The sequence below is a fragment of the Cervus canadensis genome, chromosome 11 (assembly GCF_019320065.1).
Source record: "Cervus canadensis isolate Bull #8, Minnesota chromosome 11, ASM1932006v1, whole genome shotgun sequence".
Lineage (NCBI taxonomy): Eukaryota > Metazoa > Chordata > Mammalia > Artiodactyla > Cervidae > Cervus > Cervus canadensis.
The window spans coordinates 15,120,348-15,141,358 of record NC_057396.1 but is presented as its reverse complement, the minus strand read 5'-3'; the positions used below and the strand labels follow the sequence as shown (position 1 = coordinate 15,141,358).

The following is a 21,011-nucleotide window of genomic DNA, read 5'->3' as shown; positions in this document are numbered from 1 at the left end:
AATGCATTATGTGATTTAATGTAAGTAAAGAACATTTTCTCTTGGGTTATAATCCTCCTACCATTTTGTGACTTCTGTTTCCATATGACTCTCTCAATATTGCTTCATTTCATGTGGCTTTGTATATCTCTCCACATTTTATAATTTATGTTGGTGTTTATCCTTTTCTCATTTCATTCTATATCTGAAATTATGCAGCTTTTATTTTCAAATTAGAATAGGTTGTTCTTTTCTATTCTTTTTCTAAATTCATGTTTTCATCAATGTTTACTGTGTACTTATAGAACATCCTTATTTTTCCCATTCCCCAAACCTGCCAATACTGTATCATTATATCATAATTGTAGAAAGATCATTTCTTGGCATTTGGTTATTGTGACCATGTAAACTTTTCAGTGCTAAGCCCCAAAATAAACTATGATTTATTTTCCTTAGAGTTGATAATTATCTTGCATATTAGTCAAGATAGACCAGGCTATGCTACAGTAAGAAATAACCCACCTCTTGATAGGAAGAAAGTTAAAAAAAATCTGGGTTGTGTTTTAAAACTATCACGTGTGAGTTCTACTCAAATTCATTGGCCAGAAATAGTCATATGATTCTAAGTGCAAGAGGGAAAAGAAATATATTCCTCCCATGTGTCCAGAGGAAAAGAAGCATCAGATAATGCGTAAGCCCTCTCTACCACATTTTTTTCGCTTCCTTTTTTTTTTTTGGCTAAGTTTTCCATGCAGTCCTCAATAATCCAACCCCAAACTCTGCCAGTTGCCATCTTTTATAAAGTTCATACCTATTAGCTTATCTGTCAATTTCACCTTCTTGAGGATTCTCTCCTACAATCTTCTGCCCTGCTGCAATAAATCAGGTCTGGTTGTCCTTGGTATCTGGGGCAGAGATAGCATCCTGGATCTCCCTTCACCATTTTCTAGGGCATTTCCTTTGATTTTCTTTAGAAGTAAATCTCCTGTTCCTTGTAGCCCATGTCTTCATTCCTAGTTTATTCTTTTACATGCATGTGTGTGCTTGTCTGTGTTTATATATATAGAGAGATATACAGCACATCTTCAAGTACCTTCCTAAAAAAGATACATGAGGGAGACTGGCTCAAAATGGCGGAGTAGAAGGATGGGTGCTCACGTCCTCCTGTGAGTGCACCAAAATTGCAACTAGCTGTTGACCAACCATCAACAGGAAGATGCTGGAACCCACCAAAAAAGATACCCCATGATCAAAGACAAAGGAGAAGCCACAACGAGATGGTAGGAGGGTAAAATCAAATCCCTTACCCACCAGGTGGGAAACCCACAAACTGGAGAACAATATTACCAAAGAAGTTCTGCCACTGTTGTGAAGGTTCTGAGCCCTGCGTCAGGCTTCCCAGCCTGGGTATCCAGCAAAGGGACTAGGAGTCCCCAGTGAAGCTGACTTTGAAGGCCAGCAGGATTTGATGACAGGAGTCCCACAGGACCAGGGGAAACAGAGACTCCAGTCTAGGAGGGCACACACACAAAAATCCTGTGTGCCCCAGGACCCAGGGGAAAGGAGCAGTGAGCCCACAGGGGACTGAACCACGCCTACTTGTTAGTGTTTGAGGGTCTCCTGCAGAGGCGTGGATCAGCAGCGGCTCAACGCAGGGATGGGGGCACTGCAGCAGTAGTCCTAGGAGGTGCCCCTTGGTGTGAGCCCCCTTGGAGGTCGCCACCAGTCCTACCATGGCAGCTTCTCAGGTGGCGCTAGTGGTAAAGAGGCCGCCCGCCAATGAGAGAGACATAAGAGATGTGGGTTTGATCCCTTGGTTGGGAAGATCCCCTGGAAGAAGATATGGCAACCCACTCCAGTATTCTTGCCTGGAGAATCCCATGGACAGAGGAGCCTGGCAGGCTACAGTCCATGGGGTTGCAAAGAGTAGGACATAACTGAGGCAACTTAGCAAATAGGCATACATGCAGGGCTTTAGGCTCCAGGGCTGGGTAACCTCAGGCCAAACTAATAAGGAGGGAGTGCAGCCCCACCCATCAGCAGATAATTGAACTAAGAGCACAGCCCTGTCTACTAGAGCAAGACCCAGTTTTTCCCACCATCAGTACCTCCCATCAGGAAGCTTGCATAAGCCTTAGCCTCATCCATCAGAGGGCAGACAGAAGAAGCAAGAAGAACCATGATCCCACAATGGTTAGAACAAAAACCACATTACAGAAAGTTAATCAGGATGAAAAAGCAGAGAGTTATGTCCCACATGAAGTAACAAAACCCCAGAAACACAACTAAATGAAGTGGAGATAAGCAATCTTCCAGAAATAGAAGTCAGAATAATGATAGTGAAGATGATCCATGATCTGAGGAAAAGAATGCAAAGGATGCAAGAAATGTTTGCCAAAAACCTAGAAGAACTAAAAAGAACAAACAGAGATGCATAATACACTAGAAGGAATCAATAGTAGAATAACTGAGGCAGAGGAACAGATAAGTGACCTGGAAGACGAAATGACAGAAATCACAGCCACAAAACAGAATATTACAAAACAAACAAAACTAAAAAAAGAGACGAAGACAGCATAAGAGACCTCTGACACATTAAATGCACCAACATTCATATTTATAGGGGTCCCAGAGGAGAAGAGAGAGAGAGAGAGAGAGAGAGAGAAAGGACCTGAGAAAATACTTGATGAGATAATCAGCTGAAAACTCCCCCAGCATGGGAAAAGAAATAGTCAGCCAATACCAGGAAGTGCAGAGAGTAACAGGAAAGATAGACCTAAGAAGGAACATGCTGAGACACATAGTGATCAAACTGATAAAAATTAAAGACAAAGATAAACTATTAAAAGAAATAAGGGGAAAATGACAAATAACATATAAAGCCAACTCCCATAACTTTCAGCTGATTTTTCAACAGAAACTCTCTAAGCCAGAAAGGAATAGCATGATACATTTAAAGTGATGAAAGGGAAGAACCTACAGTCAAGAATACTCTACCCAACAAGACTCTCCTTCAGATTTGATGGAGAAATCAAAAGCTTTCCAGACAAGCAAAAGTTGAGAGAATTCAGCACCACCAAACCAGCTTTACAAAAAATGCTAAAGGCACTTCTCCAGGCAGAAAACACAAGAGAAGGAAAAGAAAAAATGAACTCCAAGCAATTAAGAAAATGGTAATAGGATCATATATATCAGTAATTACCTTAAATGTAAATGGATTAAATGCACCAACCAAAAGATATAGACTGGCTGAGTGGATACAAAAACAAGACCCTATATATGCTGTCTACAAGACACTCACCTCAGACCTAGGGTCACTTACAGACTGAAAGTAAGGGGATGGGAGAAAGTATTTCATTCAAATGGAAATAAAAGAAAGCTAGAATAGCAATACTCATATCAGACAAAATAGACTTTAAAACAAAGACTGTTATAAGAGAAAAGAAGGACACTACATAATGATCAAGGGATCAATCCAAGAAGATATAACCATTATAAATATATATGCACCCAACACAGGAGCACTTCAATATGTAAGGCAAATACTAACAACCATAAAGGGAGAAATCAACAGTAATACAATAATAGTGGACCACTTTCATCAATGGACACATCATCCAGACAGAAAATTAATAGGGAAACACAGGCCTTACATGGCACTTTACACCTGATGAACTTAACTGGTATTTATAGAGAATTCCATCCAAAAATAGCAGACTACACATTTTTCTCAAGTGCACATGAAAGGGTCTCCAGGACTGACCACATGCTGGGCCACAAGGTGAGCCTTGGTTAGTCTAAGAAAACTGAAATCACATCAGGCATCTTTTCTGATCATAATGTTATGAAATTAGAAATAGAAGGACTGATGCTAAAGCTACAATACTTTAGCCACCTGTAACCAAATAATCCCACTCCTGGGCATGTATCTGGAGAAAACATGGTCCAAAAGGATACATGCACCCCAATGATCATTGCAGCATTGTTTACAATAGCCAAAACATGGAAGCAACCTAAATGCCCATCAACAGAGGAAGCGATAAAGAGGTGGTACATATAAAAAATGGAATATTGCTCAGCCATTAAAAGGAATGAAATAATGCCATTTGCAGCAACATGGATGGACCTAGAGAGTGTCATACTGAGTGAAGTGAGTCAGACAGAGAAGGAGAAATATTGTATGACATCCCTTAATGCAGAATCTAAAAAGAAATAATACAAATGAACTTACTTACAAAACGGAAACAGATTCACAGACTTAGAGAATGAACTACGGTTGCCAGAGGAAAGGATGAGGGGAAGGGATAGTTAGGGAGTTTGGGATGGACATGTACACACACTATATTTAAAATGGATTATCAATAGGGACATAGCGTACAGTACAGTGAACTCTGCTCAGTGCTGTGTGGTAGCCTGGATGGGAGGGGAGTTTCGGGGAGAATGGATACATGTATATGTGTGGCTGAGTCACTTTCCTGTTCACCTGAATCACAACAGTGTTAATCGGCTATACCCTAAAACAAAATAAAAAGCTTTAAAAAAAAAAAAAAAAAGATGCATGAGGAAAAAAAGATGCATGAGGTAATATTTTGAAGTTTTGCTTGTTTTTATTCTGTTTTCACAGTTGAATGGTCAGACACAGAATTCTTTCAGAATTTTGAAATCTTTCCATTGCCCTCGAGGTTCAACTGTTGTTTACAGGAAGTGTGAAGTCAATCTGATTCCTGATCTTTTTCACGTGACCTATTACCTATTATCCATATCCCTCCCCTGCCCTACCCCGGAAGTTTGTAGGAACTTCTCTGTGGACCCAGGGTTTAGGATTTCATGACAATGTCCCTTAGAATGTGTCTACTTTCATTTATTGTGCTGGGCTCTTCTCATCTGAAAACTCAGGTCCCTACACCTTGGAAATATTTTTTAAATTGCTTCACTGATCATTTCTTTCCTGTTTTTTTCTGTTCCATTTTCCTGGAATGCCCGTTGCGTTTTTATTGAACCTACTGGAACAGTCATCTAACTAAAGAAAAAAAAAAAAAAATATATATATTTTTCCTATTTTCTAAGTCTTTGTCCTTTTGTCCTATTTTTTGAGAGACTTCCCCAACTTTATATTGAGTGTTTTACTTTTTTCTATTGTGTTTCCAAAAGCTCTTTTTTTCTCAGACTATTCTTTTGAAAAAACAGTATTTATTCTTCTTTTATGATTGCAATATTTTCCTATTTTCCCTCTGAGAAAGTTAAAGACAGGGATTTTGGCAGGGGGGAGGGGTTGTACTTCTGAAACATTCCCTTCTCCCTTATCAAATTTGTTTTTCTGGTTGCTTTTGGCTTCTGTTTATTTCAGTCTCTAGATTTCATATTTTGGATTTCCTAATATTTCTTGCAGTCTTTCACTGAGACTAAAAGCCTAACTCATAAGATGATCAGGATGGATCATTTAGTTGAGGAATTGCTAATGTTGGTATCTTAAGTCTTTCTTCTTGGCCTGGTCAAATTCTTCTGAAATGATTTCACCAATGTTCTGTTTGAAGGGTGAAGATCTGATTGTCAGCATTCTGGAAGCTAAGACAGGGAAGAAAGCTAGACAGTCTTAGCATACAACATGCACACATTCACTTAAAGTCCTTACTTTTAATAAGGGATCCCAACCTCACTTATGCCTGATCATTTCAGTAAGAGATTCTATGTTTAACTTTTTCAAAGAATAAATTTCTAGTTTTTTGCCAATGTGCGGGAAGAGGAAGTCAACTGTTGCATGGAATGGTGGAGGGGATGTGAGGACCCAATCTTTCTTAAACAGATTGACAATCAATGATCCTTATTTTGCATCCCTAATTCAGAAGTATCTGGTGTCACCATTTCCTGGGTCTTTAGAGGACTCAATGATATATACTGGTTTGGTTTTTCGCTTTTCCTACCCCCTAGCTTAGAAGCTAATTTTCTTTAAATTGCTAATTCATGTATCATTCCTCCATCTGCTTCCTTACTTCAAATTTTTTTTTTTTTTTTTTTTGCTGTTGTCTTGTTACCTATTCTTGCTAGGATCTATGGCTAAAAAACAAAACTATTGTTACTTTAGTGAGGTTTCAGAAAAAAAAAAACAAAAAACAAAAAAGGCATAGGTATTCAATCTGCTGTCATTACTGGAAGCCACTTCTTCCAGTCTATTGTTATTGCTTCCTATTGTTATTTCTCTTACTACTGACATATCCTTCACGTCCCAGCAGCAAGGACCACATTCTTTCAGATACATCCTCTGAAACAAGCCCTCACCCTACACACAGAAGACAATTTCTCCCTTTGTTCTGCCACCAGAACTTATTTTAGTACTTACCAGCCTTTATTCCAATTATTTATTACCTTTCTTTGCTATGAGCCTGTGAGAAAGATCTCTAATTGTCCCTCAGGGTCTATTCTCCCTGTCTTCTTTTAGTAATAGAACTCCATGAGTTTTTGCTTGTACACAGCAACTCACATAGAAACTATATTTCTCCAGTTTTCTTACAGCAAGTTTTGGCATATCACTAAGTTTGGATCAATGGAACATGGTAAATTACATGTACGGTCTGAGGTTCATCTGCTTAAAGAAGCCATTTGCCCTAGGCTGCATCTTTCTCCTTCTTGCCTGTTAGGAATGGCAGTGACTGGAAAACCCTGGAAACTGAAGCTGAGGCATAGTCACCTAGATAGTCCAGAACTGCTCATGCTGGACTATCAAGACAGGGGAGAGAGAAACAAAATTCTGTATCATTTAAGATACCATATTTGGCCAGTTTCTGGATTGCAATATAGTCTGTGCTCTATCCAGTATAGAGACAGCAACGTGAGACTACATCTTATTTATTTTTACATCTATCTTTGTATCTAGTGCCGTGTACCCAGTTAATTTAAATAAATGCATAGATTTCCACAGGTAAATCATCATTCTGATGGATTTCAGTTTCTCTTGAAAAAAGCAGAAAGCTAGTTCATTGTACTTTTGAAATGTTAGGACACCGTAGCCAGTATTTGCTTGTAGCTTTGCTTAATACCCAGTATCTTTCCTTGCTTATCAAGGCAAAAAACGTCATATAAATTCTTCTGTTGCAGTGGGTTGGGGTCATTCCTGTTACTAAGTGTGGCTGTGCAGTTGCTGAGTACTGCATGCAGGGGAAAGTTGGTTGTCATTGCAGCCACAAGTGTTTGCTGTCAGTTATCAGCACCACTTCTATTGTGTAAAGCTATTTCTCCTTTCGTTTCTGAATAGACCAGAAAAATAATGGTTTGCGTAGACACAGTAATTAACTTGGATCTAGAGATGGGAGTGGGGTGGGGTTGTACACAAAGTATTTTTCAGGGTAGAAACCACATGGAGGTGAGGTGAAAGTCACTCACTCATGACCGATTCTTGGCGACCCATGGACTACATGGGCCCATGGATTACACAGTCCACGGAATTCTCCAGGCCAGAATACTGGAGTGGGTAGCCTTTCCCTTCTCCAGGGGATCTTCTCAACCCAGGGATCGAACTGGGGTCTCCAGCATTGCAGGCGGATTCTTTACCAACTAGCTATCTGGGAAGCCGAAAAGTGAAAGTGAAAGTCGCTCAGCTGTGTCTGACTCTTTGCCACCCCATGGACTATACAGTCCATGGAATTTTCTTGGATTTTATTTTCAATTCAACTCTCACTGATTTACCTTGCCTCCAACAGTTCTCTCGTACACAATTAGTTATACCTTCTCTTCCATTTCTGATTCTCTTTTCAGAGTCTATCCTCCAGTCCTATCAAATATGTCTTAAATTTCATCTATTTGCTACACTAACTTTTGATTTCCTACTCCCATAACCTTTCTGTAGCCCTTAAAACAAGTGAGTGTACCTTTTAATTTTGAAACGGAGACCTGACAAAGTCACCTAGAAGAACCAGCAAAAGAGACAGAGGGCTTCCCTGGTGGCTTAGCATTAAAGAGTGCGCCTGTCAGTGCAAGAGACACGGGATCGATCCCTGACCCAGGAAGATGTCACATGCCATGGAACAACTAAGTCCGTGTGCCACAACTACTGAGCCTGTGCTCGAGAGCTTGGGAGCCGCAACTACTGAAGTCTGCACACCCAAGACCCTGTGCCCTGCAACAAGAGAATCCACCGCAAAAGAAGCCTGTGCACCACAACTAGACAGTAGCCACTGCTCACTGCAATTAGAGAAAAACTGTGCAGCAACGAAGACCTAGCACAGTCAAAACTAAAATAATAAATAACTTTTAAAAAGAGACAGAGAATCAAATGAGAGAAGAAACCATGCGAGGTTCTCAAATACATTCTAAAATTTAGGGAATTGCCTACACTTTTTCTTTGACGTGTTCTAATCTCTCTACTGATTCCCAAAATCAGTTCAGTTCAGTTCAGTTCAGTCAATCAGTTGTGTCTGACTCTTTACAACCCCATGGACTGCAGCACGCCAGGCCTCCCTGCCCATCACCAACTCCCTGGAGCTTACGCAAACTCATTCATGTCCATCACGTCAGTGATGCCATCCAACCATCTCATCCTCTGTTGTTCCCTTCTCCTCCTGCCTTCAATCTTTCCCAGCATCACAGTCTTTTCAAATGAGTCAGTTCTTCCCATCACGTGGCCAAAGTATTGGAGTTTCAGCTTCAGCATCAGCCTTTCCAGTGAATATTCAGGACTGATTTCCTTTGGCATGGACTGGTTGTATCTCCTTGCTGTCCAAGGGACTCTCAAGAGTCTTCTCCAACACCACAGTTCAAAAGCATCAATTCTTCATTGCTCAGCTTTCTTTATGGTGCACTCTCACATCCATACATGACTACTTGAAAAAGCGCAGCATTGACTAGATGGACCTTTGGTGGCAAAGTAATGTCCCTGCTTTTTAATATGCTGTCCAGGTTGGTCATAGTTTTTCTTCCAAGGAGCAAGTGTCTTTTAATTTCATGGCTGTAATCATCATCTGCAGTGATTTTGGAGCCCAAGAAAATAAAGTCTGTCACTGCTTCCATTTTTTCCCCATCTATTTGCCATGAAGTGATGGGACCAGATGCCATGATCTTAGTTTTCTGAATGTTGAGCTTTAAGCCAACTTTTTCACTCTTCTCTTTCACTTTCATGAAGAGGCTCTTTAGTTCTTCTTCACTTTCTGCCATAAGGGTGGTGTCATCTGCATATTTGAGGTTATTGATATTTCTGCTGGCAATCTTGATTCCAGCTTGTGCTTCTTCCAGCCCAGCATTTCTCATGATGTACTCTGCATATAAGTTAAAGAAGCAGGGTGACAATATACAGTCTTAATGTACTCCTTTTCCTATTTGGAACCAGTCTGTTGGTCCATGTCCAGTTCTAACTATTGCTTCTTGACCTGCATACAGATTTCTCAGGAGGCAGGTCAGGTGGTCTGGTATTCCCATCTCTTGAAGAACTTTCCACAGTTTGTTGTGACCCACACAGTCAAAGGCTTTAGTGTAGTCAATAAAGCATTAAGTAGATGTTCTTCTGGAACTCTCTTGCTTTTTCAATGATCCAGTGGATGTTGGCAATTTGATCTCTGCTTCCTCTGCCTTTTCTAAATCTAGCTTGAACATCTGGAAGTTCACGGTTCATGTACTATTGAAACCTGGCTTGGAGAATTTTGAGTATTACTTTGCTAGTGTGTGAAATGAGGGTACTTGTATGATAGTTTGAACATTCTTTGGCATTGCTTTTCTTTGGGATTGGAATGAAAACTGACCTCTTCCAGTCCTGTGGCCACTGCTGAGTTTTCCAGATTTGCTGGCATATTGAGTGCAGCACTTTCACAGCATCATCTTAGGATTTGAAATAGCTCAGCTGGAATTCCATCACCTCCACGAGCTTTGTTCGTAGTGATACTTCCAAAGACTCATTTGACTTCGCATTCCAGGATGTCTGGCTCTAGGTGGGTGATCACACCATTGTGGTTATCTGGGTCATGAAGGTTTTTTTTCGTATAGTTCTGTGTATTCTTGCCACCGCTTCTTAATATCTTCTGCTTCTGTCAGGTCCATACCATTTCTATCCTTTATTGTGCTCATCATTGCATGAAATGTTCCCTTGGTGTATCTGATTTTCTTGAAGAAATCGCTAGTCTTTCTCATTCTGTGTAATGGGACTCTGGGTTGGGAAACACCATGTATGTCTTGGGTGTTTACAAAGTATATTAGAAAGTTAGTATTATATTAAAGCTCGAGAAATCTTGCAAAACCCCAGCATTTTTAACAGTATTTGATCAAGGAAAGTTTTACTCAAATTATACCTATTACTTTGAAAAATGCTACTCTGAGGAAAAATGATAAGCAATACCTAGAATTTGAGACTCTATACTCTCTTTTTTTTAAAATGTCTTCTCTTATAGCCAAGAAGTTCATAATATACATTAACTCCCATTTGCAGTATTCTCTCTTGATCTCTCCTCAGAGAAGAGGGTTCAGTTCAGGCCACACACTATTCTTTTATATTTCTGAGGCAGATGTCTGTTATTAAGGCTGTCATTTAGCCTTATCTGTTTCAGGCCATATCACACTATGTCCTACAAAACAGAAATACATTTGGAAAGGTTGAAGAATCAGATGAAAAACCACTTTTGACACAGGAAGATAATTTAGACAAGAGATTCTGACCAATTACACAAAAAGTAAGGGAAGAAATAGGCATATGCATGCATGCTAAATAGCTTCAGTTGTGTCCAACTCTTTGTGACCCTAGACATTGTAGCCCACCAGACTCCTCTGTCCATGGCAGCATCTCCAGGTAAGAATACTGGAGTGGGTAGCCATTCCCTTCTCAAGGGGATTTTCCCAACCCAAATATTGAACCCGGGTCTATCTGTTGCAGACAGATTCTTTATGGTCTGAGCCACAACAGAAGGATAATATTTTGCCAAGAAAAGTCACTGATAACTTTTGGGGCCTGGCTTGCTAAAGACCTTTCTCAGGTAACTCTAATGCAATCATTATACCTGTGAAGTAGAAATAAACCTAAGAGAGAATTCTGTCTCTGTTACCTTACCAATTCTTCTGGCATTGTGACATTTTTGATGGTTTATTTATATCCTAGATATTGGTATGAGTGGATGGTCTTAAAGACGTACTACCAGTAAAAAAATAATTTTATTTAGCATGTTATTCCTCAATTAAAAATGAATCATTACCATAGGAAGGAAATAGAAAAAACAAAATTCAGTACATTTTAAGAATGTTTTAAAGAACACTAAGATTTTAAGCCAAAATAAAATAATATGCCACCAAGCCATCGACAGTTACTCAGTCATGCTTATATACAGAACTGCTGCTACTGCTGCTGCTAAGTCGCTTCAGTCGTGTCCGACTCTGTGCGACCCCATAGACGGCAGCCCACCAGGCTCCTCTGTCCCTGGGATTCTCCAGGCAAGAATACTGGAGCAGGTTGCCATTTCCTTCTACAATGCACTCATGCATGCTAAGTCACGTCAGTCATGTCTGACTCTGATATACAGAACTACTATCGCTATTTTGAAACTCTTTCACAGCTTAAACTAAAAATATACTTTTAACTTTGAAGTGTACTGGACCTCTGTTTCACATTTTTCTGGAACTCCTATAGCTTAGAATACTACTTCATTACATGAAGTGACTCCTTTCAGAAAACAATGGGTTTTTAATGATATTTATTTCATGATAAGTGAGGTAGACTGTGTAGGGTAATAATTTTTAAATGAACTCTGAATTACATATTGTCAGAATTGATTAAAAGTTACTGACATTTGAAGGCAGATTTATTGGTATCATAAAGTATAGGCTTTGTAGGATTTCACTTCAGAAAGAATGCAAATATTTTATTAAAGTAAAATCTGATGTTCTCTGGTGTGTGTGTGTACCTCAGTATTATTTGAGTGGTTCACCTTTCTTTTCCACCACTTCACAGAACAGACTGGAGAATGCAGATTTCTTCTAACTCAGTTAGGATAAGAATAACTGGCTCTTTAAAACATCAAAATAAATGATCTCATATCATTCCAAGAAGTTGCTCTTTAAACTTTAAGTAAAATGTCTATGGAGGCTAAGTTGTTAAGAAATCTTTATATACTATCAAAACTGACCAAGAATGGGTAGCAATTTATTCTGTCTCTTTCTCTGAGACTAAGCAAAGCACTTTTCTTCATTGGAAAACTTTACTGAGTGATCCATATACTGACAACATTACTAATTTTTCTTCTAGCCATTTTCTTGAAAGCTAAATGTGGGGCCAGTGTGTCAGAATAGGTGGTCATTGATGCAGCATGATGAGAGGAAACTCCAACACCCTTCAGCCACAGATTCACAACTCCACCAACAGGGAAACATTACTTCAAGATGATACCAGGTGGTCATTCTCTTTTAGAGTAGAAATACTCCTAGAAGAACCCTATTCTTTCAATATTTTTGTATCTCTTGATCTTCCAGCTACTTCTCTCTCTGAAGCTAGGATGCAGAATTAAGGAATGGCTTTTCAACTGAGATGCGAAAGGAAAACAGAAGAGTTGGTCAAGATCTTACTATTCAAAAACAGAAGGAAAGAAAAAGTAGGAAAGCACCAAAGGCCCTAAGAATGCATTCTACTTACTTTGCAATTTTGCCTGCTGCTGGCCTAGGCTCTTCAAACACTGAAGTACAATATTTAGTCTACTTTATTTACAATATTTAGTTACTAAAGAGGATGTATAATCACCTTCATATACCAATATGTCATTGAGGTTATGGCTACGTAGGCAAAATCAATTGATTCACTGAAGAAAAAGGAAATTAAGAAAACTAATCACAGGGTTTTGAATTTAATGGCTAGCTTCTTAACTGTACTGACTATGCAATCACTCAAAATGGTCTGACTGTTCTGAATGGACAGCAAAAATAAATTTCAGCATATAAAAATACACTTGGCTACAAGGGTCATCTTTCCACATTCTGCTACACTTGTTAGAAACAATGCTGGCTTCTTTTTACATATCATTTTACTCTGAAATATGAGAAAGTATACTTTTTGGGGTGACTGTTCACTTTTTTCTTCTGTGAATTTCTCTTTCCCAAATAAGTAGACTCCTACAGATTCATTTGCTTTGTATGACTTATAAAACATATCTCGAAATTTGTATAATTCCTTTGTATTTTATGTGTATATTATCTTAATAACCCAACCTTAGGGGAGCTGACTCACTGGCCAATCAAAAATCAATGATATTTTTTCTTTTAAGAATTTGAATAAGAGGCTCAGAGACTGAGACAGTTTGGCGCTGACAGCACTGGATAATGGAAATAGACTAGAGAGAAAATCCACAAACACATGTTATTAGGACACCTGTATGTTCACTGACATTTTGCTTCTCATGAAATAGGTATCATTTATAATTTATCCCCTATATCTAATCTAATTTGGCTTTATTTCTGTTACAACACAGATAATTTTAATCAAAACACTGTATTATCTGATCACTCAATACAAATAGAGCCCAGCTTTCTATTGTTTCTAATAACTTGGAACTACAGCAGACTGCAATGATTATAGCACTTAATTGCAGACAATCTTTGTTCCGTTACCTATGTAATTATGAGCCCACCAATCCGCTATCAGAAAATCTCCATTGACAATCATGAACCACAGTAAGGAGGGTGGAAATCAAATAAAGATTCCTTAAAAAAGAAAAACAGGACTTCCAGGGTGGCACAGTGGTAAAGAATCTCTGCCTGCCAATGCAGGGGACATGGGTTTGATCCCTGGTCCGGGAAGAGTCCACATGCTGCGGAGCAACTAAGCCCATGCCGCCACAACTACTGAGTCCGTGCACCCTAACAGCCTGCGCGCAGCAGTTTCTGGCCTGGAGGGGTACAACTACTGAAGCCCACCGCCTAGAGCTTGTGCTCCTGCAACAAGGGAAGCCACCACAACGGGAAGCACGTGCACTGCAACGAAGAGTAGCCCCCACTTGCTGCAATGAGAGAAAGCCTGTGCAAAGCAAGGAAGACCCAGTGCAGCCAAAAGTAAATGATTAATTAAAAACAATAGAAAAACCCATTTCATTTAGAAATCTTAAATGATCTCTTAAGGAAAAATAGAAAATGTTCGTGATGCTTACTCTTAAAATTATGAACAGAAAACAAACCACTTTTAAATATTTACTTCATATGAATGTTTTGAAGTGACAAAGGAGAAAACAGAGACAGAAGAGAAGCAGAGGGATAAATATGGAGAAATAAGCTAAAAAGAAATGAGATTAAAAAAAGACACATTAAAATGAAATGAAAGAAGATAAGGTGGGAGGAAACTACGAGTAGAAACTGACAGATGAAGAGGGTAAAGGAAAATTAAAAAATAAGGAGTTTAAGGAAGGGTAAGACACATAAGGAAGAGAAAGATACACAGTAGAAAGGAGCTAGAGGAAAAGGTTAACCAATATCTGCAGGTTTTCCGTTGCTCCAAACTTCAAAAGTTTACTTGGTTCTGCTCAAGGAATGTGACTAAAGCAATTCATCAAAGGAGTTTCCCCCAAATTATACTACTTAGAACACTACTAATCATAGATTTTCATATTTTAAGAATAGCCCTTCAAATAAATGGTGAAAATGCTAGTTTAATCAAAGGTAAATAGGTTTCTTTACTCAAGACTTCTTGGCATCTTTGATATGAATTTTGTAAGAGAGAAATGGAATACAAGGATTTTCAAACTTATTTGATTAGAGAACCCATCCTTTAAAATGAATCACATGGTATGAGTGTTCTGCAGAACACACTTTGAGAAGCACTGCACTAGGAGGACATTATTCTTTGAGCTTTACAATCTCTGGCTGTAATTGTAATACCCCAAAGGCCAGACAACATGAAACAAAAGGCCAAGTCTGGCTTGAAGCTTCAGATTTTCTATCCCCATAGCTAATGTTGCTATATCTCATTTTATCTTCATATTGCCTTAAATGCTTTTCATGAGAAAAATTCAAAATTTATACTTTTACATTTGGTGCTGTCTATATGTCTAGTCATATTTACACTTATTTATCCCTATTAATACTGTTAAACAATATTTTTGTTTCCTTTCCTGATAAACTTCTTCCACTATGATGATTAAAAAATAGAAGTGATGATTGCTAGTTTCACCCAGTGCCTACAATGCCAAATCCATCTTCCCTTTCCCCCGAGCACATGGTAGCCCTGCATAAGTGTGGCCTTATAACCTATTTCTCCTCAATGAATTGAGAGCTGAAGGAATCTGCACCACACTGGCCTCGCCTGCTTAAAAGAAACATTGCTTGGTTTAGATCCTTTCTTTCCCCTCTCCCCAAACAGGCACACAGTGTGCCTACACCCAGCTTTGTCCACAGAGATGATGATAATGTTCTAGGGATGGTAGGAAAGTAAGAGAGAATGATCTCTCTCTTGAATGACGGCCTGGATAGTAAGAGAGTAAGAGAGAAGGCATCTGAATGATGGTCCTGAATGATGGACCACTTACCTTGAGACTGTTAAACAAGAGAGAAATGAATTATCATTAAATAAGGCACTGTAATTATAAGTATCCTTAATACAGCAATTTAACATTTATTCTGACTAAAACACAGCGTTAATAACAAAAAGTTTAACAATTGAGTATTATGCTACGATTTACAGATGCTCACATGTTCATCATTTTTCTCAACTTTCTTCACTTTGATTTTGTTCTCTTTTTTTGTGTGACTAGTTACTGGCTACAAGCATATTAATATATGCTCTGAACTTTAAAAACTAAGGCTTTATCAATTATTACTTTAATAAAGTTGGGTAAAAAAAAAGATGGGTAAAAAAAAGATGAAAAGTGAAAGTTGCTCAGTCCTGTTCTGACTCTTTGCAACACCATGGACTATACAGTCCATGGAATTCTCCAAGCCAGAATACTGGAGTGGGTAGCCTTTCCCTTCTCCAGGGGATCTTCCCAACCAAAGGATCGAACCCAGGTCTTCCACATTGCAGGCAGATTCTTCACCAGATGAACCATGAGGGAAGCCTGCCCCCTCCCGTCCCTCCCCTCCAAGAAAAAGGTAACTTAAGGCTATTTATATCATAATCATAAGCTCACTACTTTGTTGTCCTATAACATATTTGTTTATGCTTTTAAGCTATCTCCTGAACTGTCTAAAACTGATTTGTTTTTGCTTATATCTGATCACCAACAAATCTCTAAACAGAATGTAAATGGAATGTTTCCCACAAATTCCTGATTACAGTTAAACAGTATGATTACAACTAATGACAGGACTATACATTCATGAACTAAATAGTGCCTTTCTATGAAACAAATGCACTTACTCAAAATAAGTATCTGTATTTTCTTAGAGGAAGGTACAGAATGATTTAACAATAACTGTTTAATGCAATTTTATGGAGAAATTGTTCTGCTAAATGAGAGAAAAGCAAGTATTTGGAGGCAGCCACTGAATAAATTTAGGAATACATCTTTGGTAAACAGCCAAACAAAATATAGTATGACTCACTGTCAGTGAGTGTTCCCTAAATGTCCTTGCATTATTATGAGTGTTACTGTCTGATTTAAATGTGTATGTGTGTGCTCAGTCATGTCTGACTCCTTGTGACCCCATGGACTTTAGCCCACCAGCCTCCTGTGTCCATGGAATTTTCCAGGCAAGAATACTGGAGTGAGTTGCCATTTCTTACTCTAGGGGAATCTTCCCTACCCAGGGATCAAACCCTTGTCTCCTGAATTCGCAGGTGGATTCTTTACCACTGGGTTACCTGGGAAGCCAGTTTAAATAGTACATATAAAGTAAATGTACATTCTTCTTAAAGGCAATAAAAAACAAGGATGTATTTAGCAGAAAAGATCTTTAAAATCTAACAATTTAACCAACCCTTACAATAAGTTTAAGAGCTACTTTTATGGATTAAAGACCTAAATGGAAGACCAGAAACTATAAAACTCTTAGAGGAAAACAAGGGTAGAACACTCTTTGATGTAAATCACAACAAGATCCTCTATGACCCACCTCCCAGAGTAAGGGAAATAAAAACAAAAATAAACAAATGGGACCTAGTTAAACTTAAAAGCTTTTGTACAATGAAGGAAACTATAAGCAAGGTGAAAAGGCAGCCTTCAGAATGGGAGAAAATAGCAGCAAACAAAACAACTGACAAAGAATTAATCTCCAAAATATAAAAGCAGCTCATAAAGCTCAATACCAGAAAAACGACCCAATCAAAAAGTGGGCAAAAGAACTAAATAGACATTTCTCCAAAGAAGACATACAGATGGCTAATAGAAACATGAAAAGATGCTCAACATCACTCATTACTAGAAAAATGCAAAACAAAACCACAATGAGGTATCATCTCACACAGGTCAGAATGGCCGCCATCAAAAAGTCTACAAACAATAAATGCTGGAGAGGATATGGAAAAAAGGGAACCCTCTCACACTGTTGGTGGGAATGCAAAGTGGTACAGCCACTATGGAGAAACAGTGTGGAGATTCCTTAAAAAACTGAGACTAGAACTACCATAAGACTCAGCAATCCCACTGCTGGGCATACACACTAAGGAAACCAGAATTGAAAGAGACACATGTACCCCAATGTTCATTGCAGCACCCTTTACAATAAATAAGACATGGAAGCAACGTAGATGTCCATCAGCAGATGAATGGATAAGGAAGTTATGGTACATATACACAATGGAATATTGCTCAGCTATAAAAAAAGAACGCATTTGAGTTAGTTCTAACGAAGTGGATGAAACTGGAGCCGATTATACAGAGTGAAGTAAGTCGGAAAGAGAAACACCAACACAGTATATGACAATCCTATGTGCAAGGCAGCAAAAGAGACACAGATGTAAAGAACAGACTTTTGGACTCTGTGGGAGAAGGCGGGGGTGGGACGATTTGAGAGAATAGCATTGAAACATGTATATTACCATATATAAAATAGAGGACCAGTGCAAGTCCAATGCATGAAGCAGGGCACGCAAAGCCGATGCTCTGGGACAACCAGAGGGATGGGGTGGGGACGGAGGTGGGAGGGAGGTTCAGGATGGGGGGACACATGTGCACCCATGGCTGATTCATGTCGATGTATGGCAAAAACCACCGCAGTACTGTAAAGTAATTAGCCTCCAGTTAAAATAAATTAATTAAAAAATGTTTTTAAAAGAGTTACTTTTAAGGAAAGCATTTTAGACTCAAGAAGATTTTACTACCTATACTTAACTATCAGTAGTTGCTAGATGTTTAAGGTATAAAGTAATGGTATAGAAGTTAAGGTATAAAGAACATGTTTTCACTATATTCACTTTAGTGGCTCAGAGGGTAAGGAGTCTGCCTGCAATGCGGGAGACCTGGGTTTGATCCCTAGATTGGGAAGATCCCCTGGAGAAGGAAATGGCAACCCACTCCAGTATTCTTGCCTGGAAAATTCCATGGATGGAGGAGCCTGGCGGGCTACAGTACATGGGGTTGCAAAGAGTCAGACATGACTGAGCAACTTCACTTCACTTTAGAGGGTAGAGCAAGAGCTATAGTAAATGCTTTTTACTGACCATGAAATATCTTAACGTTCATCTCTGATTGAGATCATAAGTGAATGAATTTGCTGTCAACCTTACAATGGTAAAACTGTAATGAATCTTAGAGATCATAATGACTCCATTTTATAGATGAGGAATTAAGAGTTTGAAAAATTATTTTAAAGGAGGCTTTTTCTCTTTTTCTCAGAGAAGTAGGCTGATCTCACTCAGAATGGGTGTTGGATGGGGGGAGGGGGAGCCATGTTTGGGAAGTATGGTTAAGAAGTACCTATTCCAAAAGCAGAAGACTACAAAATGTTTGCTTTAATGAGTTCCAGTTGATAATAGAACCTTAAAAGAGTCCCAAATACTATAATATATCAGATCCCTTACCTTCCTCTAAAAAAAAAGTTCTTGAATCCTAAAAATTTTAAATGTGCTTCATATCTGATTCCATCTTAAATATCTAGGAAATGCATACAATTTACATTTAGTTTTTATTTGGCAGTCACTTTTGTGAAATCCTTCAGGGTTTCAATGAGCATGTAGAATGAGACTATTTATTTGTATTCCTCCTCCATGTAGAAAAGTATTTTCTGATCTTTTATCACCCTGGAACATTAAGTATCTATTATAAATAAAATAAAGGAAAAGTTCCTAACAAATCTCAGTATGTACATCTCTCTTTTCTCCAACAAAGCACCAGTGATGACAAACTTCTAAAGACAACTCAATCCTTAAAAAACAATAACAATGAAACACAAAAACTCAGCTGTGTCTGTGTCCTTGGTTGCTGTACTAGACACACTCTCACGGGTCCTGGCCCTGTATTTCTGATGACCACATTCGGTGCTGTGAGATGTTCAGACCATTACCGCATTCATCTCTGTCTGCACGGTGCCCAATGAGCTCATGCTGTAATCTGGGCTGGAGCACTGCTTGCTGTGAAGCTAAACGGATCAATCACGAATCTGGGAATCCTTCTATGCAGTTCTCCGGGGCCGCATAGATGGGAAGCTGCTCGGTCAGAGGAGGAAAATTGGAGCTTGGAGAAGGGTGGCCAGGTCAGGGCGTGAGAAGCGAGGGACGCTGAGTTTGGGGAGAAGGCAGCGGGGGAGCCGAAGAGTTGGGGATCAAAATGCCAGCAGGGCCAGAGTGCTGGGTAAGAGGGGCTGGTGAGGGTGACCTGGGTTCAGGCGGGAAAGGAAAAACGGAAAGGGGGCGCAGGAAATGGGAGCCAAAGAAAGAAGTGAGAAATTGCGGAGGAGGAAGTCGTCCCTGGAAGAGGAGGGGCAAAGGGGAAGCGAGAATGGAGTGTTTGCACTTTCGAGAGGGAAGGGCCAGAGCTACTCCCGACTCGGGCCGGTGCGGACAACGCTTAGGGAGGGGGCCCCAGGCGGACGGAGGGGGCGGTGCGGTCCCTGGGGGGGGGTGGGTCCCAGCGCCGGGGGTCCTACCTGAACCGCTCCTGTCCCGCCGTGTCCCAGAGCTGCAGCTTTATCCTCTTGCCGGGCTCGATCTCCAGCAGGCGGGAGAAGAAGTCCACGCCGACTGTGGGGTCGCAGGCTGGGGAGCGCAGCCCAGGGAAGCGGCCCTGAGTGAAGCGGTGCAGGAGGCACGACTTTCCCACGGTGGAGTCCCCGATGACGATGAGGCGGAACTGGTAGATCCAGATGGTCTCCATCGCTCACGTGCCCAGCGGACTCTAAGGCCGCCCCACCCTCCTACCCGCCGCCGGGCAAATAAAGCGGCGGGAACTGTCCGTTCAGCACCTCCCCGGCGCCCGCCAGCCGGCTTCCAGCATATTCCTGCGGCTGCGGCCGCCACTAGGTCCCCGCCCTCTCTGGAGGGAGAGGCGGGGCCCGGCAGGGGAAGGGGCGGGGCTTCAGGCCAGGGGGCGGGGCAGGGTCGTGAGGAGGAAGCGGCGGGGCGGGCGGGGGGCGGGGGGCGGGGGGCGCGGGATTGTCTAGCTGCTCGCGAATTCCCGCCCCCGACCTCTGTAAATCACTTTTCCCCAAAGCTCACTGGGCGTTTTGGGTGTGGTGGAAGGACGTGACGGCAGCAATGACCAATGAAAATGAAACAAGGGCTCAACTCTGGGAGGGTCAGCCAATGAAAAGTGAAAATCATTTTCTTTTAGAGGCGTCAGGGCGGGCTTGTCAGATTCCGGCTCTGATTTTTGAAAATGTGGTTTCCACTTTCATCGGGTTTGATCAGCTCTGTGACCACTGTTGCCGAACCAGATATCTTTGCGGCTTTCTGCTCTCCATCCTTATTGACTGCTACCTCCCAGGTGTTCTAAGGTGAAAGAGTTGAGAGCAAAGTTGAAATAAATTTGCAGAGCAAGTTCCGGATGCTTCAAGCAAGGACTTTGGCCGTTGCTCATGCCACGACCATCTCTTCATTATTGCTTTCATTACTACGGAAGAATGACAAAAATGCCAATCGCCTCCATCGGGCCTTTCAGTTTGGGGAAGGAGAGAAGGAAAGAAAATGAAATGGTGAGATATTCATGAAAGCTCCCATT

General features: G+C 40.3%; 1 protein-coding gene across 1 annotated transcript in view; it reads right to left on the bottom strand.

The window, feature by feature from the left end:
* Nucleotides 1-20,309, bottom strand: part of RAB39A (RAB39A, member RAS oncogene family) — a 34,865-nt gene extending 14,556 nt beyond the window's left edge. Inside the window, exon 1 of the mRNA XM_043482698.1 lies at nt 19,942-20,309. Within this exon, the coding sequence (XP_043338633.1) occupies nt 19,942-20,168 (227 nt within the window). The 5' untranslated portion in view covers nt 20,169-20,309. The remainder of the gene's footprint in view (nt 1-19,941) is intronic.
* Between the last annotated feature and the right edge of the window lie 702 nt (nt 20,310-21,011).